Consider the following 21,396-nt stretch of genomic DNA (forward strand, 5'->3'; position numbering starts at 1 on the left):
ACGGATGCTATTCTGTCACAGGCAGGTGGGAAACAAAAAAAAAACAACAAAACAAAAACCCCTCACACATCTGAAGCGCACATTTCACACATAACGTATTGTGGTTTGTAAGAAATGTTTCCTAATGTCATGTCTGAACCCTCCTCGACACAGCTTTGAGCCATTAAGGTTTGTAAGACCTTATGTTAATACTTTAGAGTTCATTAGGCAACAAGAAAGCTTGTTTTTCTGACACAACTGCAGTGCTTTGATGATAGACATGTGACCCTGAGCCTCAAGACTTCACTGCTTCTCAAGGTTTATCTAGTTCACACGCCATTTTGTATGTGCTTTTTAGCACTGGAGGAAACAGTTACTAGAATCAGATCTTTTCCAACATTGCAGTTAGCAAAGAGAGGGGAATCTTTAAAGAGATTAACAGAAATTGGATACTTTCATCACTGCACAGTTTCTCAACAATTTTTCCCCATTAAATAAGGGGATCATAAGAAATTCTTGCTGAGTTTGTTCTCCGTGCAGTTCTCAAAATATGTCCAAAGGAAACTAAGAGTGTGTCCCTTTCTAGTACACTCCTATTTGTCAGTATGAAATCAGGACAGTCATCTTTCCATTGCAGCAAGTACAGAGGACCCAAACCAGAAATTCTGGTACATTGACCTTCTTTTCTATTTTTGTATAAACTTGGTCAGGTAAATAAATATAGAAAGTCTGTTGCATGGAAAACAGTGGAACACCTGCCTTCACTTAGAGTAATTTAGCAACAGGGTACAACATTCATTTATTTGAAACACTCTCTGTTGTAGCAGTGAATTCTTAGATTTTCATTGCTGTGGTTATGCCACCTTTGTCTCCCAGCTGGGAGATTGCAACTAAAAGCATACGTCTGCATCAGCCTAGGCGTGCACTGAGTGCAAAGCACAGTGAAAAACTTCGTGGCAGCTTGCAGTCAAGTGGAAGTAACTTTACTTATGAACGTCTACCTGAAGGTTGATAGGGACCATGGGAGGTCTCTTAAGTCCAACCTCCTGCTCAGAGCAGGGGCAGCTTGGCCTCCACCAGGTTGCTCAGGCCTCTGGTCAGTTGGGTCTTGAAAACCTCCAAAGTTGGAGATGACACAACCCCTCTGGGCCCCTGCTCCACTGCTGGACTGTCCTCACAGGGAAAAAGCTTCTCCTTATGTCCCATCTGACTCACGCCTGTTTTCTCTCATCCCCCTGCCACGCACCACTGCGACAAGCCTGGCTCCATCTTCCTGATGGCCTCCCTGTAGGTAGCAGGGGGCTGCTACCAGGTCACCCCTCCCCAGCCTGTATCGCTGCTGGGGGCTCTTCCTTCCCAGGGGTAGGATCCTGCCCATCTCCAGCCTCTCGGTCCCACTTGATGGCAGCCCTGCCCTCGAGCACATTGACTGGTTCCCCCCATTCTGGTGTCCGCTGCAAACTCCCCCAGGGTCGTTGATAAAGACGGCAAATAGGACCGGTGCCCGGACAGACCCCTGCGGCCTCCACTTGTCACCAGCCTCCAGGTGTGAACTGTGACTCCAAGCTTGACCGTCTAACCAGCTACTGACCCATCTGGTTGTCCACCCATCTAGACCCTAGTGTCCCAGCGTGGATACAAAAGTACTGTGGGAGACACTTATCAAAAGCTTTGCTTAAGTTGAAGTAAATGATGCCCACTGCTCTCCCTTTGTTCACAAATTCAGTCATTTTTAATGCAGTGAAGCTATTCAGGCATGCTTTACCCTTGGTAAACCATGCTGACTCTTTCCAATCACCTTCTGCACATGCCCAGACATATGCTCCAAGAGGGCTCGCTCCATGACTTTCCCAATGATGACACTGAGGCTGACCAGGCCTGCCTAAGTTAAATAATACTGTGGGTGACCCCAAACAGCATTGTTATGACTCATTGGTACCTTGAAGAGTAGCTGAAGAAAGCCTACAGGACTGCTCTTGCCCGCAGTGGCATCACGCTTTGATACCTGAGCAGAGATACAGTGCTCAGCAAGAATGTCAGTGGATATCTCCAGACTTCACCCTCATAGTTGCAAGCTTTACCACTGTAGCAGTTCTACAACAGTTTTACTCTGGTGAGAAAATCTTTGCGTAAACATAGCTGCACCCTCTAGACATGTAGACATGAATGGACAAAGGTCTTCTAAGAAGCATTAAAGGGAAAACACTAAATGATAATGGCTAAAACTAGGGGTGGTTTTAACAAACAGATTAGACAGCTGAGTTCTATGCCTTCCTGTTTACTGGCATAGATACACCTGGAATCTACAAAATGTGAAGGGTTAATTCATACAGAATCGGATACATTTTCTATGGAAAAGCCTCTTTAGAGTCAATCATCTGGGCATGAGTAAATCATATTCCCTTCTTCTTAAAGTGATTCATGATTGGTGCTGTAGTCTTTATAAAAACTCTGGTGACAGGCTGTGTGGTTCAGTTCTGTAGAGGAAATGGTCCCTGCCCACAATGAGTGAGCACACTTCCGGTGATGTAATTTGATCAAATCATGGAATTAAGCACCCCTAAGTTCAAGCTGCAAATGACTGTTGAAGGTGCAGGAGTCCTATAGATTAGTAAACGGCTGACTTTGTTATATAAAAAATCACGGCTCAAAGGACTGACCATACCAGCTGTGGCTAGATGACTTCACTGACGACAAAGTGCATTAATCTGGGAATATAATTCACCTTCTCTACTGAGCTTCACAGTGGGCTGTATGTAGCTACTACAACTTGAGAATAACACAGGTCTACTGTCATTTCAACAAGATTTTAAACACATTTTTCCTTCTTTTCTCTTCTCTTCCAGACACTTGCTCAGTTTGCCACATGTTAAGTTCAAAAGAGAACTCCTTACTGCAGCCCTCTCTATGACCTTGAGATTACATAGTTCTAGGCTTGCATTTGCTCTCACGGGCTGCATTGACTACAGCTGTCTTTACCTACTAAATCATTCCAGTGCTTCAACTTCTCTGTAAAATATCTTTTACACATTCCCCAAAACATTCACTAGTGGAAAGTCTTCTAGCGTTTTGCTTCATTGTTTGGGGAAGTTTTACCTTCTGACAACCTCTCCTTCCAGCCTTGGGCAGCTGAAGTGAAGAACTCGTTGTTGAGCGCAGAGCCACTCAGCTTCATCAAACCATCCGCCCCAACCTGGAATACATGACAAAGCAAATAGTATTAACTAGCTGGAAAGACAAATGTCACATGTTGTCACAAGGGATCTGAAAACAGAGCAAGAGTCCCAACATAGCCACAAATCTCAATGGAGTCTGCCTTTACCTCACTCAGAAGAAAATAAACAGCCTTCTTAAGGCTGTGCTTAGCCAAGTCTGAGATCTAGGAGGCTGTGGTAAGTTTTCCTCATCCTTGCTTCAGCCCAATCCTCTATAGTCCTGCTGCTGCACAAACATACGTGAGCAGCAGATGGTACAGGTGGCAAGGAGAAGCACACAGAAACAGAACAGCACAGCCTCTGAGAAGCTTCTTCAGATACCCTTTCCTCTGCAAAATTAATGCATGGCATCGCCTGAAGTACCATCCAAAGCAATAGCTCTGCTGTCATCTGGTGAATGTAAAGTGCATAAAGGAAAAGCAAGGACATAAAAGGTATCATATAAAAGTAACTTTGAAATTTATATAATCATAACCATGGATGCTTCAGGAAAAACAGGGACAAATGAAGCTTAAAACCCATTCCGTCTTTGAAATACAGGGAACCAAATAGGGCAGTCATGCTATAGAGTAGGACATAAATGAGAAAGCATGAGGCTAAGACTGGAACATAGCATGGTGGGAAATTATAACCAGGGTAAAACAACATATATGAGGTTTGCTTTTGCTCTTTATCCCACAGAAGTAAATGTGGAATTTCTCTACCAGAAGCACAAAAATACACATATCATTCAGGAAGTAGGCAAAACTGATGTGCTTCCATTTCTTGCATAAATAATAAATCAGAACAAATAAGCAAAATACAACTGTCCAAATGTAGGTTATGTCTGATTACACTGGGAGATCTGTGCAGCAAACATTCAATGGTGCAGGATTTGATAAAGAGAAACACTGCTCTTCCTGAGGCAACATTTGTGATGCAGGTAATTAAAATGATGGAAGTGACCTAATAGAAGGTTTTGTAGATAAGATTTCGTTAGAGATTTTTAAGTTAGGAGCAGCCATTATAGGGATTTACAAAAGCAGAGATTTATTTTCTAGTCCAAATCTCTGTTGATTGACTACAGGGAGCAGAATTCACAAGACTATCCCCTACTGCACATATGGTGTTGCCTGTTCCTTGTATTGGAGGACAGACAACTAGCGCAGGGCTGGCTGGGTTGTGCCTCAAAGTGCCCACTCTCTCTTCTACAGAAGCACCAGCTGTAATAGCTCAGACTGAGTCACTGCCAAGCAAAACAAAACAGATATGTGACCTTTCACAACTGGCATGTCCAACGCCTTCACCTCTTCTCCTTTTTACTACAGCAAAGTCTGACATTTTATAAAGCACACATCACCACTTTGACATGGTGGGCTGCTCTAGGAGATCTACTACAGTGAAATGTAGAATTTGTCCTCTCAGGAGCCAAGCAATATTATTTAGTCAGTCAAAATTTGTTCTCAGTCAAATTCTAATTCAATTTAAGGACAATTAAACTTAAAAGTCAGGACAGAAATGTCTTACCATCTGCTGTGAGGTTCTTGCCAGAAAACTCCAGCTGCAAACTCCATCACATCATATTTTGACACATACCTAATTATTACAAAGGCCACAGGACTTATAAAACAATTCCTTCAAATATTTATTGGATCAACCTTGGACTAACAAGTCCCTGATGAATGCTGATTGAAGATTAGAATTCATGAGACAACATTAAGTGTTAGAACTCCTCCTAACTCCAAATTAACACTATCTGTTCAGCAACACACCCTCCGTAAAGCAGACCATAGTGCAGCTGCCAGACCCGTACGCATTATTAACATTCTGTGAGAACTGAAAGAACAGCACAGCTGTGAAGATGGATATAACTTCACTAACCACGGATGTCTGTGCTGTCAGTGTCTAAGCTGGTGTCCCTTCACAGTTTATAGTGATCAAGTCAACTGAGTGTATGGAGGTGGGGACTCGGTTCATCTCGTCCTGAAGCACACCACCTGTATTTGGTCACAGGCTCTTGATTGTACCAACCAGATTTCCACGTTCTATAAAAGGAGCCCCGAGTAACTAGCTGAGACATAGGCTCCTGGGAGGTGACTGAGGTATGTAAACACAGGCATCTAGTACTAATCTGAACACCACACAGAAAAGTATCTTCAAGGCACCTGCAGATCTAAGACAGGACATACAGAAGATTTCCATCTGGAGTGGCATCTTGAAGCCAGCTTTGATATCTAAAGAACATTTCAAATGGCTCTAGGCACATATGTTACGGCATCTGAATTAACACCCCTACAACTGAAGTGGAAGCATAGTGCAGAATCCCACTCTGCTCTGAAGCTCCCAGCCAGTTGGGGTAGGAATGCTGAAGACAAACATAACACATGAACAGGGTAAAAGGAAGGAAGCATCCTTGTTCTATCTACTACTTTTCTGGTAGTGAGCATAAACAGATTGAACTTCACTTCCTCAACTCATTGTTTTTTCCTCCTTTTACATGTAAGCGCAACATCAGTTCTTTTCTCGTCTCTTAGTATAATCCCTGCCTTCCACAAGCTGCTGAAGAAAGCTGCTATCACGTTGATACTGCTTCAGGAAGTTTTTTTATGTACCCCTTCAGATGAAATTCATCAGATCCAGCTGAGTTGAAATAACTGTCTTATCAAAAGATTCTCTTAGCTGTTCTTTCAATACTGAAGGCTGAGTTCTTGTCCCCTTGTCCCTCATGTTAATTGATCCAGCTATCACCAACTCTTCAGTGAAGAGCTTTCACCATTTCTTCTGTGCCACTCCCAGAGCAAATGAACCCATTCCTCCCCACTGAGTACTCTTCTGCTTTTCCAAATTCCTCTCTTCACACACAAAGAGGTCTTAGACAGACAATCCACAAAAATAAACTGCCTTCAAGGCTGACCTGCACCACATGCTTGGTACCTTTAATCTAGTGTGTGTTGCAGGTCAGGACACAAGCTCTCTGGAGCAGGTCAGGTCTACTCTGCAATCTGGACAGCATAACTATGCAATAGAAAACTCATTCAGTTTTTACTTTACCAAATTCAGAATTTGACAGCAGTGACACGAGGTCATGAGAAATGAGAATGGTGGAACTAAATGGCTGCACCTGTTTAACTCCTGGCCCTCTACAAGTCCAATGTAACAGAAAAATTGCTCTCGCTGTAGCTGGGAACAAACATGGAGTTGATTAACGAGAATTAAGCCACTGGTTTATCAAACCGGAACTCCTTTTTCTTTCTGGTAGCAACAAATACCCAAGCAAATCACTGAAGAATTTTCCAATTTTTTTTATGTTGTGCACAGAAGAAAAAGTCTACCCCATTGGAAATAAACACCGTATTTGGATGTCTAGTCTGCGCTACTTCTGGAGCTGCTCCCTACTGACACCTAAGAGCCTAGCTTCTCTCCACAACAGAGCCCACGACATACCTGCCTGTCCACCTCCGGCAGCAGCAGCAGCAGGCGCTGCTGGCATTCTGTAGGCAGAACGGAGAACGTATGCTTGTTGATCAGTGCCCGCAGGTTTGTGTTCACAAGGATGGAGTCGGGAGTTTCCACATCAATTTCAGCACACTTTGTTCTCTTCAGCTGCCCTGCAGTGAACCACAAAGATGTAAGTAACATCTTACCTAAGAGAGGATTAAAGCCTCCTTTGGAGTTCACTGTACCTGAGATTTTCAAAATGCCACCTTAGTAATCCATTTCAAACCTTGACTTGAAGTATACATTTTACCTTTGCACATACAGTTAAAAACAAAATGTAGGAGGTCCTTTCCAGCACAGAAAAATTTCCATACCTACTATATTGTAGCCTGTGTCAGGTCACCTATCTTTTGTAGGAATCCTGGCTATCTGGGGACTGGTAAGGAGTCTTTTTTGGGGGGGCTTCTAGAACTGCTTTTAGCCCCATTAATTTTCTATTTTAAGCCTCTAGTTAAGGTCAGTTTGTTCCTCGGCATTTCTTCTTGGACTTTCCTACTTTGTTCTCAGCAAAAGCATTTCAGAAAAATTCATCAGCTCATTGTGCTTGTGTAGAAACCACAACACTAGACAAAGCCATAAAAATGAGTAACTATTCTCTTTCCTTGTCTGTGTTTCAAAGCCAGCAAGTCCAGCATTAACCCTTATGCTACAGCCAGCTTCATGGATGTGCTGCAAATTCAGAGAAAAATAATGAACAAAGTATTTGTACTGCGTACTCTTATTTTCTTTGGATGCATCCACTGTCCATTACTGGCAAAATACCATGTGTTTTGAAGCTTAAATTAAAAGTGCATTATTAGCAAAATGGGTAATATTAAGACAGAACCTGCTCCCCCTGACTTCAGGGATGACAACAATTATTTTTAAGGTAACAGTACCTAACAAAATAAATGCCATGGAGGCTCGTTTCATTAGGGGAAGTTTGCTCTATTAGAAGTCATTCAGAAAATGGCTCTGCAGTTTTATAATCTACTTAAGCTGCAGAATTTCCTAATTACAGTGGACAAATGAAACACGCCCTGTAAACTGCCTATTTTCACCACTGATAAAGGAAATCTAGGATGATTAGCATCAATAGAGACCTCAGCATATCCTTAAGTTCACTGAGGTCAATTCCATCATTGGTATATGTAAAATAAACCACAAAAGGTCAGGAGGACTGAGAAATACCTAACTTCAATGAATGGGAAGGAAGCCAAATAACAGTGGGGTCTGAAGTATAAAGATCTGGGAAGGAATTTCTTTTTTCTTTTTAATGTTATCAAAGTGTCTTAAGTACATTAAAAAGGCTGCTAAATAATGCAACTCCTTTTTTGCTTGTCAAACAGCAAGCTGCAAATCCACAGGTAGAAACCCCTGATGATAAGAAATGAGAAAGGGCTTATTTGCATATGTAAGGTTTGAATTATTTATCCTAATTCACACAGCATACTAGCAGTACCTTCCAGAGTTGTCCAGAAGTCACTTTAGCAATGGAATTAATTACACATATTTATTCAATTTTGCTATTTAGGCTTTTGTTCTGTCATCAGAGCAACCAAATCTCTGTAAGCAGAAAAATAAATATCTTACTTGCATGGAGCCTGTCAGATCTCTGGAATGGTTTCTTCCCCAGCCCTGGCAAGGAGTTATCAAGCTTAACAGAGGGAGAGGAACTGGAGGTGGAGTTCTGAGGGCTGCTTGACTGTCCATCTGACTGCTTTCCTTCCCAAGCTGCACAGGAAATGGAAACATTTAAACACAGGGATGTACAAAGAAATATTACAGGAGACATCTGTTTGGATTGAAATAAAGGTTCTTTAACATGCATACCCTAATCCCAGCAGCTCTGGGACAAGCACTTCTAGGATACTTATATTCCTTTGTTCTTGTAGCATGCAAAACCCCTTTGTAGCTACCAGACTACCACAAAATAAAGGGATGGACAGCCATTTCATTTATGGTTGGAATCTATTTCCCAGTTAGTCCCATCTTATTTCGCATCTATATCCAATCCAGTAATGATGTTGTTAAAACTTGGTTTCAGAGGCAGCTTTAGTTTCTGTTACAGTTCACTGTCAGGAAAAATCTCTTCATACTTTATGTGTACTTTCTAAATTTTAACCTACTATTGTAGCTTTTGTTCTTTTAGACCACCCTCAGTAATCCCTCCTCCTCTTTCAAATACTCAAAGAGATATTTTCATGTCCTCCTCCAAAGTCACCACTTAGCCAAACTGGACAGATTTCACCACGATTACTTCTCCTTACAAATCAGTCCCACCCACATTCTCTTTTGTATAGCAGTATTTTTTCTGCCAGTGGGAAGAGCTTCTTCCCTAGATTCTCCCTGCCTTCCTTTCCCTCCTCCTCCTAAGTGAGATGAATTAAGAACATGAGCTGGTCCTCCCTCTGCTCTCTTTAGGTTTATGTGTAATAGCAGGTACTTACTCAAGTATGGAAAGGTGCTGAAGCCCCATACCTTGAAAGAGAAACGCCACAATACACGTCATGAAGTCACAAACTAAAGAATGCTGGCTCTGATTAAGGACTTCTAATAATCAATTCCTTCACCCAGTCTGTGTCAGCTTTGTTCCCCATCTGCCTCTCTTACTCTCCTCTCTGCCTGGTTCCTTTCCTCTTCCTTCTCTTCCTTACACTAGCTGTTCCAGTTCTGACTAAAGGCATCCCTGAAACTGTGGAATCAGTGTGTTGCTTTCTACCAGAACATTGTTCACTCTCCACTTGTATGTTTAATTTGCTTCTCCATCTCATTCTATCCCATTGTCCTGGCTGTGAACTATTTCTATATACTATCACGTGGATAGGAGGGGAAAAAACGACTCCATGGATGCTGATGAAAAACATACAAATGCTACTCATGTTGCAGCAACACTCAAAGGCTTTTACAGTAATCAACGTTCAGTCTAACTGGGGGCTGCGTAAACACACACTGTTCCTACCCTGAATCAGTCGATTAAGGTGATGGCAAAAGCTGAGGAATATGGCTTTCCTGAGACCACATGTGAAATGAGTTTGATCCTTAACTTCTTTCTGTCCCTCAAAATCTTTAAGGTAAGAAAACTCACATGGCTGGATGCTGGCATGGATAGGTACCGACTCTTCAGGAAAGGCAGGCAAGGAAGATCAGTCAAGGTTGTCCTGACTACCTATACAAGCCCGTAGGGCAACAAGAGTTGAATCCAAGGGTCCTGGGGGAGCCCACCAGTGTCCCTGCAAGGCCTCTCTCTACCATCTTTAAAAAGAAATGAAGATGGTGGGAGATTCCCCACAACTAAGACAGGCAAATGTTGCACCCACCTTCATAAAGGGCCAAACAGACAACCTGAGAACAGACAGACTGGTTAGCCTCACTTTTCTCCCTGAGTAAATCATGAAGTGACCCCTCCTGGAGCACATTTCTGGGCACACAAAGGAGATAATGATGACTGGAAGCAGTCAGCATGGACTTACCATGGATAAATCATGGTAAATCACCAGCCTGATGGCCTTCTGTGATCAAATTACTGTTTGTGGATGAGGGAAGAGGGGTGGATGCCATTTACCTTGACTTTAGCAAGGCATTTGACATTGTGTCCCACAATACTGTATGCGAGCTGGGAGATTAGGGTGTGGATGGGTGGACAACCAGATGGGTAAGCAGTGGGTGAGGTGGCCAGGCTTGGAGGATCATGCTCCATACTCTGCCTGGAGGCTGGCAACAAGTGAGTGCCTCAGGGCACCAGTCCTGGTTTACATTTTTATTTGGGGGAGGCAATGGAGCACTTGCTCAAGTTTGCAGGTAATGAAAAATCTGCGGGGACCAGTCAATATGCTCGAAGGCAGAGCTGCCACCAGCAGGACCGAGCCAGGCTGGAGGAGGGGGCCAGCGGGAACCCTACACAAAGGCAAATTCCTGCCCCTGGGAAGGAAGAGCCCCCGGCAGCGATACAGGCTGGGGGCAGCTCTGCTGGAGGGGACACGAGGCTCCGGGCAGACATGAGCTGAACGTGTGCCCCGGCACCACAGGCCAACAGCATCCTGAGCTGTAGGACCACAGGACCACAGACAGCAGATCAAGGGACGTGATCATCCCTCTCTACTCAGCGCTCGTTAGAGCACTCCGTGATTCTGTGTCCTGTCCCAGGGCCTCTAATACAAGGATGACATCAAAAACCAGGAGCGAGCTCAGCTGAGGAACACCAAGCTGCTCAGGGGACTGCAGTGCTTGTCCTATGAGGAGAGGCTGAGGGACCCTGGGTTTGTTCGGGCTGCAGAAGAAAAAAGGTTGAGGGACACCCAATAGTCACCACCCTGTTCCTACCAGGAGGCCTTCAGGAAGATGGAGCCAGGCTTGTCACAGTGGTGCATGGCAGGGGGACAACAAAAAACAGGCAAGTCAGCCAGGATACAAGGAAAAAAATTTATCCCTGTGAGGACAGTCTGCAATGGAGCAGGGACCTGGAGGGGTTGTGCCTCCTCCACCCTTGGAGGTTTTCAAGACCTGACTGACCAGAGACCTCCTGAGGTCCCTGCCAACATGAATGGTCCTGTGATTCTAACATATTTTCAGAGTAGTACTAGAAAAGTTGGATAAGTTGACACACAGAACGTACGATAGCTTGCAACCATAATGTAGCAGCAAAACATGGGAAAGTCAAGAGAGGAAAAAAAAACAGTAACAAAAATTAGATAGAGATGCTGGAAGAAAATAGTTCACCCATGATTAAAGTGGATGTGGTAATAGTTTGGGAAATGTGAAACCAAAATAAGGAGAGAAACTTAATATGCCATGACCTCCTGCCCCAGAGGCCTGACATGCAGTGCCTGGGAAGGGCCAGACAGCAGACCTCCAGCAGCTGGATCCTGGCCGTACTCAGGAAAGGCAAAAGCCTCATTAGAATCACAAAAAATAAAGACACGAAACAATACTTTAAGTACTCTAAGAAACATGAGTTTGGATTACGTACTCCATTAGTCTGTTTTAATAACTACCCTATGGTAGCTAAGAATCTTACAAAATAGCCTACCTGTTTCAGTCCCTCTTAGGTCTCCCCTGTTCCTACTTCCCTAAGTGAAGGTGCAATTCCTCCTGGGGCAGGGAACTCAGGAGATGGGGTCCTCCAGGAATGATATCTGCCTATTGTGCTAATGAACCACTCAGGTTTAATCCTAGTTAGCAGAGAAATTCCAAAAGGCTTTTAAACTATCATTTTATGCTAAAGATTTCATACACCTGGCACTGCATTTTCTTAATACCGTTATGGGAAATGTGTAATTTTCTACTGGATTAATTTTGGCTTCCTTCTCAGACTACACCAGCCTAGGTGTAAAGGGCACAAGCACAGCTTAGAACTGAATTTCAAACAAGCAAAATATTAACCTTTTTCCCCTTAACCTTTTTGAAAGGGTCTGAACCACAAAGCTGCCTGGGAACAACAGGCAAACTCATCAACTGTTAAATACTTACTCTGCTATTAAATGATGCATGCAGTACAGCTGATAAATATGCCCCTTTCTTTCAATTGGATATATGGCGCATAGCCGCAACCTTGCATATGCCTGAACAGATGTTACAAGAAACATTCCAGCAGTATATAACCAGCAAGCCAGGACAGCTTGGTCTAGTTTTGGTTTGGATTTGTTTAGAGCTATTTGGAAAGGGAAAATAAACAAACACACTAAAACATAGAAAGACTTTTATACTAAAGAAAACCAGCATGAGATGAGGAAACATCTCCAATTATGTAAAAGGCGGTAGGGAGAAGAAATCAAATAACCTGCACTCTGTGACCATGGTGGACAGGACAGGAAATCTTGGGTTTAAACCCAAGGAAGCAAGACAAGATTCTGATTAGAGGTTAAGAAAAACTTTTTAAGGCTAAAGTTAACAAAGCAGGAAGGGCAAGACTTGGTGGGAGTTTTTGGTCTTTGCATCGATGGCATCTCAGAACAGACTGAAGAAAACATCCATCAGGAATGCGTCATATATCCTGCCCTGAGGAAAAGATGTGGACTAGATGCGGTCTCAAGGATACTCCTAGGCCTAGTTTCTAATGGCTCTATGAAATTTCTTAACCTGACCAGTAAATTTCAGCTAAACATTCAAGTAATTACACCAAAAACTTGCAAGGGCAAACTGTTTTTCATGCTAATATTGTCCTACTGCTGTTGTATAATCCTCTCCAGCTACTTCTACACCAGTAAACAGAACGGTGACATTGGCCATTCCCCTGGCCCCAAGAACAACTGGCACAAACCAGCCGCGTTCACATCCTTACACTTTCTGTCTCCTCCAGGCGGGGCTGGCCACATTCAGAGTGCCTGCAGGGAATAATATTTGGCCTGTGCTGAACACCAAGCCATGCCAAGGACTGCCTAGGAGACTGCTAGCTTGTCCTGAGCCAAGCTACGTCAGGGAATTTAGCAGAATGGATTGACTGAGTTCCAGTTCTTGTGCCCAGTACTTTGGCAACGATTAACTCGGCAGCTGAGATGCAGCTTCTCTCCCTCCACATGCAGTTGTTTCTTGTTCTAAACACAGGTTTGTTGGCTAAAGGACTGACTGGAAGGGGAAGGACTTTGGGGACTGGAATCAGGTTAACAGATGCTGTAAGGATAATGAAGGTAATGGTTCTGTAAGGTAATGGTTTGGTATTACCCATGTTACCAGGCTTTACCAAGAAGTCATTTTTAAGATGACTGAAAATAGCTTAGGATTAGAGATGTAATTTTGTTGTGATCCAACTGCTTTCTCTCTCTTTTTTTGGGCGAGCTTCATGACTGTCAGTCTCAGCCACTCCATCTGTGAGAGAACACCTGAATAAAGTCTTTCAGAGTAAGCGTTCTTGCTGTGTCGTCCTCAATAGTTACATTTTCATGATCATCATCCTTCCGAGATGTCAAGAACTCCCCTAACTTTACATGCATACTGTTGGACCCTAAAATAGAAAATGACAACTCAGGAAAGAGTCTCAGAATCTCAACAGTTCTAGGAAAATGCCTGCTTTTGGCGGGGTCAAAAAAAGCAAACTGAATGCTAGGACTTGTTAAGAAAAGATGAACAAAACGTATAATACCAAAATGATGCTATACAAATTCAGAATGCATCTTGCACCCTGAACTGTGTACAGTTTTCATTCTCTCTTGCAAAAAGCGTATAGCTTTCCATATGAGGAATGAGAAAATATGGTAGGACTCTTCAGGTCAAAAAAGAGATGTCTACAAAAGTCACGAGTGGCAAAATTGTTGAATAAACAATAGTTATTCATTGTCTGCTTGATAATTAGAAGAAATCAAATGAAGGTATAAGCAGCCTGGCTGAAACCAAACAAAAATGAGTAGTTTTTACAGTGTGGTGCTTGCCACAAGGCATTTACAAAGTCAACTTTCCCACCCCCCAGGTTTGGCAAATCCACTGAAGAAAATCCCACCCAGCCCAAGAAATACAAAGACATCTCCTCTTTCTTTGAAGGTCCCCAAGCACTGCTACATGCCTACCCTGCTTTTACACACTTCTCAATGCATGTACCATCAGCAGTGTTGGACACAGGTCACCAGGCCAAATGTCTTTGCTTTGATAGGCCTGCTGTTCTGATTTCTGCCGTAAATATGAACAAAAGCAGATTGGTGTTCAGTGACCGGGGAGCTGGTACAGAGCCACTACCAGTAATGTTTACAGATGACTTGACAAATTGTGGATTGATAAAATAAATCTGCAAAGTCATTTACTTATACAACATTAAAATCAGTCTATACAAACACAGACGCATTTCTTGCATCTAAAAGAAAACAACTTGAGTCATGCATACAGAACCAGGAGATTATAATGGAAATCAGTTACACCAAAAAAAATTTAGAGAAAACTAGCTAGAAGTAACTACCAAGAATTTATGGTAACTTGTGAAATGCTGCTGATGGTAAGGGAGCTAATGAACTGTTGAATGAACAAGAGAAGAGCAGTGATCTCATTAATTTCTAATGCAGCATAAATGCTGGAAACCACTTGGGGATCTTTCAGATCAGAACATACATCTTTGGAACAAGACATGAAAGCCACACAGAATGAGAGGGCACTTTGGAAAAAAATAAATACTAGGAGAAACACCACCCAGTTTGCTTAGCCATGAGAAGTACCTGACCACAGCATATAGGCAACTATATGGGAAGACATTTCTCACAGAAAGAAGCTTTTTAACCAGACAATGGCACAATAAGATCTATCCAAGATCTATTCTTAACTGAATGCATTCCTAATAAAATCAAAGCCAGGAAAATAGAAGCTACACTATTTCGGAAACAAAAAGAATGCCATATGAAAAGAGCACTTTCTTCTGTCATCCCCTAAGAAGAAGAAAAGGCAAGTTAGAGAGACATAACAGTAAAAAACCATATAGGAGTGTCCCTGCCACGTACCAGATTTCGCAGGTGTGGAGTCACTGGTTGTCTTGACGGCCTTCAGAAGGACATGCTGATTAGCCGACACGGGCATGCCTGCTCTGCATTGCTGCTGTTGTTGCTTTTGCTGCTGCTGTTTCAAGGCCTGGGGAAGAGGACAGAAGAATATGAGCAAAGAGAAATTCAAAATATTTGTAGAAATTATCAGCACACAGTACAAACTGCTTGTTTTACAGCAACCAATAGTTGTGTTCTAACTATGTCAAAAGTACAAAATGACTTTGAAAGAAATTCAGTTCGCATGGGACACTGTCTATTTAAATATACTACTGCAAGTAGACAGATTTCCTACCTTACATCTAAAGCAAAAAGTTAATGGTTGCAGAACATCTTAAGTTGTGTTGTTTCATGAGAAATGCTCTCTAGAGAATGCAAAGAGAAAGGATTCCAAATCTGGAGTTGGTTCAAGAAGTAATTATACAAAAAACTTCAAAGTAAAAGTACCATCATGTAATTCATTTCCATCTCCTGGAGAGGCAAGTAGCAACTTACTAAAAACCTTCAAGAGAGACGCTACCCATCAGGAAAGACTTTTTTAATTAGGAGAGTAACAAAGATTAAAACACTAAAGGGAAGAAAATAAAATCCTTTGTTTCAGAAAAGGCTGTTAAGGCAACCATAATACAGCCTAAAAGGCACAAATGACTAAGACAAGGAAGTAGGAAGACATTTGGTTAAACTGCAGCATTTACCCAAACCACAGTAGCTGTTTTCAGAAAATGAAATCCAAACCCAAATAAACTTAACTGCAGAATAAATTACAACAGATCAAGTACACCACAGAATTTCAAAATAGGAAGGAACGGGAAATGTTGTGTTGCACATATACAAATGAGTGGGACTGTTAACTAGAGATAATCACCATCTTGAATAACAACAACAATAATAATCATAATAATACAGTTAGAACTAGGACAGAGAATAAAACTATGCAGGAACCTGCAGAATCTGCCACATGAGGAAAACAGAAGACAGACTGACTTTCAGTTTGTAAAGACACAAATGAGGGAGACTGACAGCAAAAGTATACAGATAATGAATTGTCGTGGTTTCTATGCCCCCCACCTCCCAGGTTCCTGTAAAAATTAACTCTATCCCAGCTGAACCCAGGACATGAATGGACACCTTAGATTCCTATTTTCCAATTTATTATATAGTTCCTATTTGGCCACTTCTACCATGGGTTAAAAAACCATTCAGCCAAACTGAAACACAGCAAAATTAAAAATCAGTAGGAGGAAGTATCCTCTGCAACGCACAATTAACCTCCTGTTATTGAGGTCAAAAGCTTTTTTAAAAGAGAGAGATAAAAAGAGAGACCTGGCATTCATATGAGTAACAAAAATCCATAAACAAGTTCAAGAAAGCTTTTACAAATTCTTCTTTGGTTTGAAGATGAACCACAGGCAACAGTGAATGTCAAGAAAGTACTAGAGTACGAAGACCGCTAGTGTGTTCAGGGACTTGTTTGAATACCATACTTCCATTATGCAAATCACTTCAAATATTTAAGGTTTAGTGTATTCGGTTCACCTATTCTGTATGCCATTTAATTGCTGCTTTTTTCTCGGCTCAGGTAAAACAATTCTGCTTTTGCTCATTGTGTCACCTCAGTTCTCAGTCATGCAGCGCCTGAGGTGCCCACGCCAATGGTGGCTGAGGCATGTGTGGGAAGAGGAGAAAACAATCATTCACTAGACACCTCTTTAAATTCTGTGTCAGCTTTGCACTTTACGTTATAACTTTTAGGGGTTTACTTTAATAAATCTGAATTTATATTGAGTCCTGCCATAATCATAGAATAATTCTGGTGGGAAAGTACCTCGGGAGGTCTGTTAAGTCCAACCTCCTGCTGCTCAGAGCAGGGGCAGCTTGGCCTCCGCCAGGTTGCTCAGGGCTCTGGCCAGCCGGGTCTTGAAAACCTCCAAGGGTGGAGGAGGCACAACCCCTCCGGGTCCCCGCTCCAATGCTGGACTCTCCTCACGGGGAAAAAGCTTCTCCTTATGTCCTGTTTTTCCTTATACCATTCAACTTATGCCCGTTGTCCCTCATCGCCCCACTTCCTCCACTGTATTGCGACGAGCCGAGCTCTGTCTCCTTGATAACCTCCTTGTACGTATGGGACGGGGGGGGAGGCAAAAGGGGAGGAAGGGGAAATGCCCAGCTCGTCCATAACACCCTATACCGGGCCCGGCTCCCCCATAACACCCTATTCTGGGCCCGGCTCCCCCATAACACCCCACACAGTCCCAGCTCCCCTCAGCTCCAGCCATGCAAGGTCCCACTCTGCCAGCCCGCCTCTGTCAGGAACCAGCCAATCAGGAAAACGCTAACTACCCCGCACCCACCAATCAGGCGGCAGCTTGCAGGCGCCACGGCTGCAGAAGCCTCTGGAAGCGTCTCTCTCTCAGAGGGTCTCTCCAGGGACGCCGGAGCGCAGCGAACCCCTCCGCCAGCACCAGCCCGCCAAATCTCCTCTAACCCTGACCCGCGTGGATACTCCCTCCCCTGTGCCCATGCCCATGCGCTGGGCTCATTATTTTCGTTTTGTTTGCCTTTCCGTTGTCCTTTGTTCTCCCTCAATGGAGGGCAGATGTTCCTCAGCACACCTGCGCTTGCACAAAGGGCAGCTCTGAGGTAAACCCCCGCTGTCGAGGGCGGAAACCACCGCTTTAGAGAGTTGAGAAAGAGCGTAGTTCAAAATGGCGCCATTCAGCATCATCAGCACCTCCTTTTATTGTAATTCAAAGACCTTATGTCAGCAGCACGCTCCTCCCTGTCAGCTCCACGGTGGATGACAACGGTGACGGCAGCAGGACCAGCAGCTGCTCCTAAGCACCCACCTCTTGCTCTGCACCTGCCTACAGTCTCTGATAACGATGTTAAAAACCCACAGGGATGCACCTAACAGGGAAAAATCTGTACTGTACAGCTCCCTTCGTCACACAAAAGGTGACAAAGTGACTATTCACTGTCCAGAGAGCTTTTGTAGGGTGTAGCCCAACCCAGTCCCCAGCCCTACTCATTCCAAGTATGTGGCAAGAACAGATAAAAGTGTAATGGATAAAAATGAAAGCCAACGGTATAAACCTTATCTGAGAAGAGGGTCTGAGTTCTAATTTTAAAACACCATGACGAGATCTGGATCAAGGGAGGGGATCCTCCCCCTCTGTTCAGCGCTGGCGAGGCCACGATGGGAGTGCTTGGTCCAGTTCTCCCAGTACAAGAGGGACATGGACAGACTGGAGCAGGTCCAGCAAGGGGCCACGATGACACTGAAGGACTGGAGCAACTCTGCTATGAGGAAAGGCTGAGGGGGCTGGGACTGCTCAGCCTGGAGCAGAGCAGGCTCAGGAGGAATGAATCCATCTCTATAAATGCCTGCAAGGAGGGAATGAAGAAGAGGGAGCCAGGCTCTTCCCAGTGGTGCCCAGTGCCAGGACCAGAGGCAACGGAAACAAAATCAGAAATTCCATCTGAATACAAAATACACTTTTTTATTATGAGGGTGATGGAGTGCTGGCACAGGTTTCTCAGAGAAGTTGTGGAGTCTCCCCCCTTGGAGATATTCAGAAGCTGTCTGGACGTGGCTCTGGGCGACCCTGCTTGAGCAGGGGGGTTGGAGCAGTGGGACCCCAGAGGTTCCTTCCAACCCCAACCAGTCTGAGTTTCTGTGATTCTGTGAATTCTGATGGCACTGGGATGGCTGCTCAGGCTAGGAAAGGATGAGATGAGGTCAGTGGATTGGAAAGGATTAGAGGAAAGAATTAGAGTAGTACCTGCATTTTCCAGTGACGGGTGAGAAACCGCCCATCTTTCTGGATCTGGATTATAAATTCCAGAGTCTCAGTGTGGTGGGTTTTTTGTATCAGCACACACTCACTGTAACTAAGGGGGTTTCTCCCCATGATTGTTCCATCCTTCCAGCAGGATGAGCACTGACATGTCTCTACCAATTTAGATTCAGATATTGCAAACCTCTAACTCGGGATTTTTCCAAACAGTTGCAAAGAATGCAGCCATCTGCTTACTTACTATACTTCATGGTGATGGCACACCAGTGTATACCATATTATTCACCTGTATTTTAAGTTTTAACTCTGATGTGTTTATGAACTAAATCCTGATCTTTATTTCTTGACGGACCTGATACTTACAGTCAGTATAGTGGCAGCGTGGTGTTCCAGGGTTAAAAGTTCTCACTTAGAAATCTGCTCTCTCTTCCCTCCATAATATTATAATTACTTAGCACTTAAGATAGGAGGGCTGAATCCAGCCAGCTGTCTTCTGCAGTGCACGCTAGCAAATAATCTGGGTTGCAGACATAATTAAAAATACGAAAGCTTTCTTTAATTCTCATTTCACTCAATATCTTATGTTTTTCCTACTCCTCTACTCATAACACTGCTGTCTCCTTTCTGCTATCTATATTTGCTCATTTTATCTATGTTTTATAACTTTTTCTGACCACAATGGCAACCATGTTTAGGAAGAGGTGGAAGATGTGATATTTGGTCAAAATGACAGAATTCCACTGGAACTAAAATTAAGCAAAGGATTAGGCATGCAATGTTCTTAATTTGATCCAAAGCTAGAGCAAACCTCAGGCAGGTAAGTTAGAACGATTGAATGATGATAGTGTTCTTTGGCAACACCTGTTTTTCCTGCGTGCCTGGAAGGCAAGTTATTCACTATGCTACAATGTGATGCTCTACTGTGGGCCACAAGAGTTGAGTTCAGGGAGGAGAGCTGTTGTGATGGAAGATGATGACCACAAGAAACAGCTTTTTGCCCTGCAGACAGCCGCAGAAATGTTAAGTACAAACAGGTATGGTATGCTGACATCAAGGCCTCCATGTAGTTCCCCATTTCTCTTTCAGGGTTTCTGACTTTTTTCCCCAAACCAATGAGATGAACAGTGAAACTGAGAACACTGCCTAAATTTTTGAATTCATTGGCTCTGACATATTTCATTACCTTCAGCGACAGTGCTGGAACAAGGATGCTTGGGAAGTAGACATCTCAGAATAAGAAAGCTGGGGGGTGGAGGAGGGAGAGAAAAGAGACAGAGAGGAATGAATATAAAGGTGGGGGAAGGCTGGTGGGAACAAGAGCATAGGGAATTCAGAGATGAAGAGTAGAAGACTATTAGGCATGTAAGGACAGAGGCTGGGAAGAGAGGAGAAAAGTAGATGGAGTGTAGGATTGAAAATAGTCTAAGTTTGGAAATGGAGTGTAGGTTTGCCCAGAGGTCCCTTTCAACCTGTGATTCTGTGAAATGGGGACCTGCAGACCAGGGAAAATGAAGAGGAACTGCTGAGCGTGGGAGGGGAAAGAGGACTGTTTACAACAAACCCTGAGTCTGTTTGATCACTGTCTTAAAAGAGAAAAGCCTTTGCGGATGTTGGAGGGAAGTGATTGCCAGCTAGGCTTAAAGAGGGATGAGGAGGAGAAAGCAAAGAGTATAATTAATATCTTGTTGAATTAGTGAGAAGCAATTTTCTGAGGATTCAAATGAAAGTGGAAGCTTGACTCTGAACTTCAGAAGAAAATCTGCCTAAAGTGACAACACAGTCTCACTTTTTTAGTGCGGCTATCAGCAGCAAGCAACATCACAGTAACACTGATGCTTCTGTCAAGAAACAGCCAAGTGGGAAAAGAAAGAAGCGAGAAGATTCTCTAAAGCTGGCATCTCATTTTGACATCAACTCAACTCTCTCTTGCTGGAAACAAAGCTCCAGTTAATCCAGTTGCCTTCACCTGTAATATTCTCCTCAATGATATGCCCTAATTAGATCCTTCCCTCTCACTGCAGATCCTTTTCCCAGGGCCACAGGCATCTCTCTTAGCTGAATGCCATCCCGAGTGTCACTTCTCAGCTGGAAAAAGTCAGGAAAACAGGCTGGGATAGAAAAAGTAAATCTATCTGGAACACATCATGATTTCATCTGTCACAAGCTTCCGTAATGCCTGGACTAGCACCTCCTCTGCAACTTGATTCATAACTCCTTACAGATTTTTACTTCACTAAGGAGTAAATCTAACCTTGATAAAGCATTTCCTTTCTAAGGACCGTGGAAAACTAAACAATGCAGTTGGGGAAACACCTGCAAATAAGACACACAGGGGAATAATTCATGTTGCATTCTTCATTAGCAGAAACAAATCATTTGAAGTACACTTACCCACTCCATCCTATGTGTGCACAATTAACACTATCTACACAACAGTCATTCCTCAACAATGGAAAATAATCAGTCCTCCTCTTTCTCTCATAACACCCAGTAGAG

The 21,396-nt window shown here is 43.3% G+C and overlaps 1 protein-coding gene across 8 annotated transcripts in view; it reads right to left on the reverse strand.

Moving 5' to 3' along the window:
- ASXL2 (ASXL transcriptional regulator 2) overlaps positions 1–21,396 on the reverse strand; it is a 129,727-nt gene that overhangs the window by 16,101 nt on the left and 92,230 nt on the right. For all 8 annotated transcript variants that reach the window (XR_012653276.1, XM_075048832.1, XM_075048834.1 and 5 more), the window contains 4 exons: positions 15,065–15,191; positions 8,244–8,384; positions 6,618–6,781; positions 3,076–3,172 (listed from right to left, as the gene is read on the reverse strand). Coding sequence is in view for 7 of the 8 variants with exons in the window: in XM_075048832.1 (XP_074904933.1) it covers positions 3,076–3,172; positions 6,618–6,781; positions 8,244–8,384; positions 15,065–15,191 (529 nt within the window). In the remaining variant the exon portion in view is untranslated. The remainder of the gene's footprint in view (positions 1–3,075; positions 3,173–6,617; positions 6,782–8,243; positions 8,385–15,064; positions 15,192–21,396) is intronic.

Source organism: Buteo buteo, chromosome 17, assembly GCF_964188355.1.
Source record: "Buteo buteo chromosome 17, bButBut1.hap1.1, whole genome shotgun sequence".
NCBI lineage: Eukaryota > Metazoa > Chordata > Aves > Accipitriformes > Accipitridae > Buteo > Buteo buteo.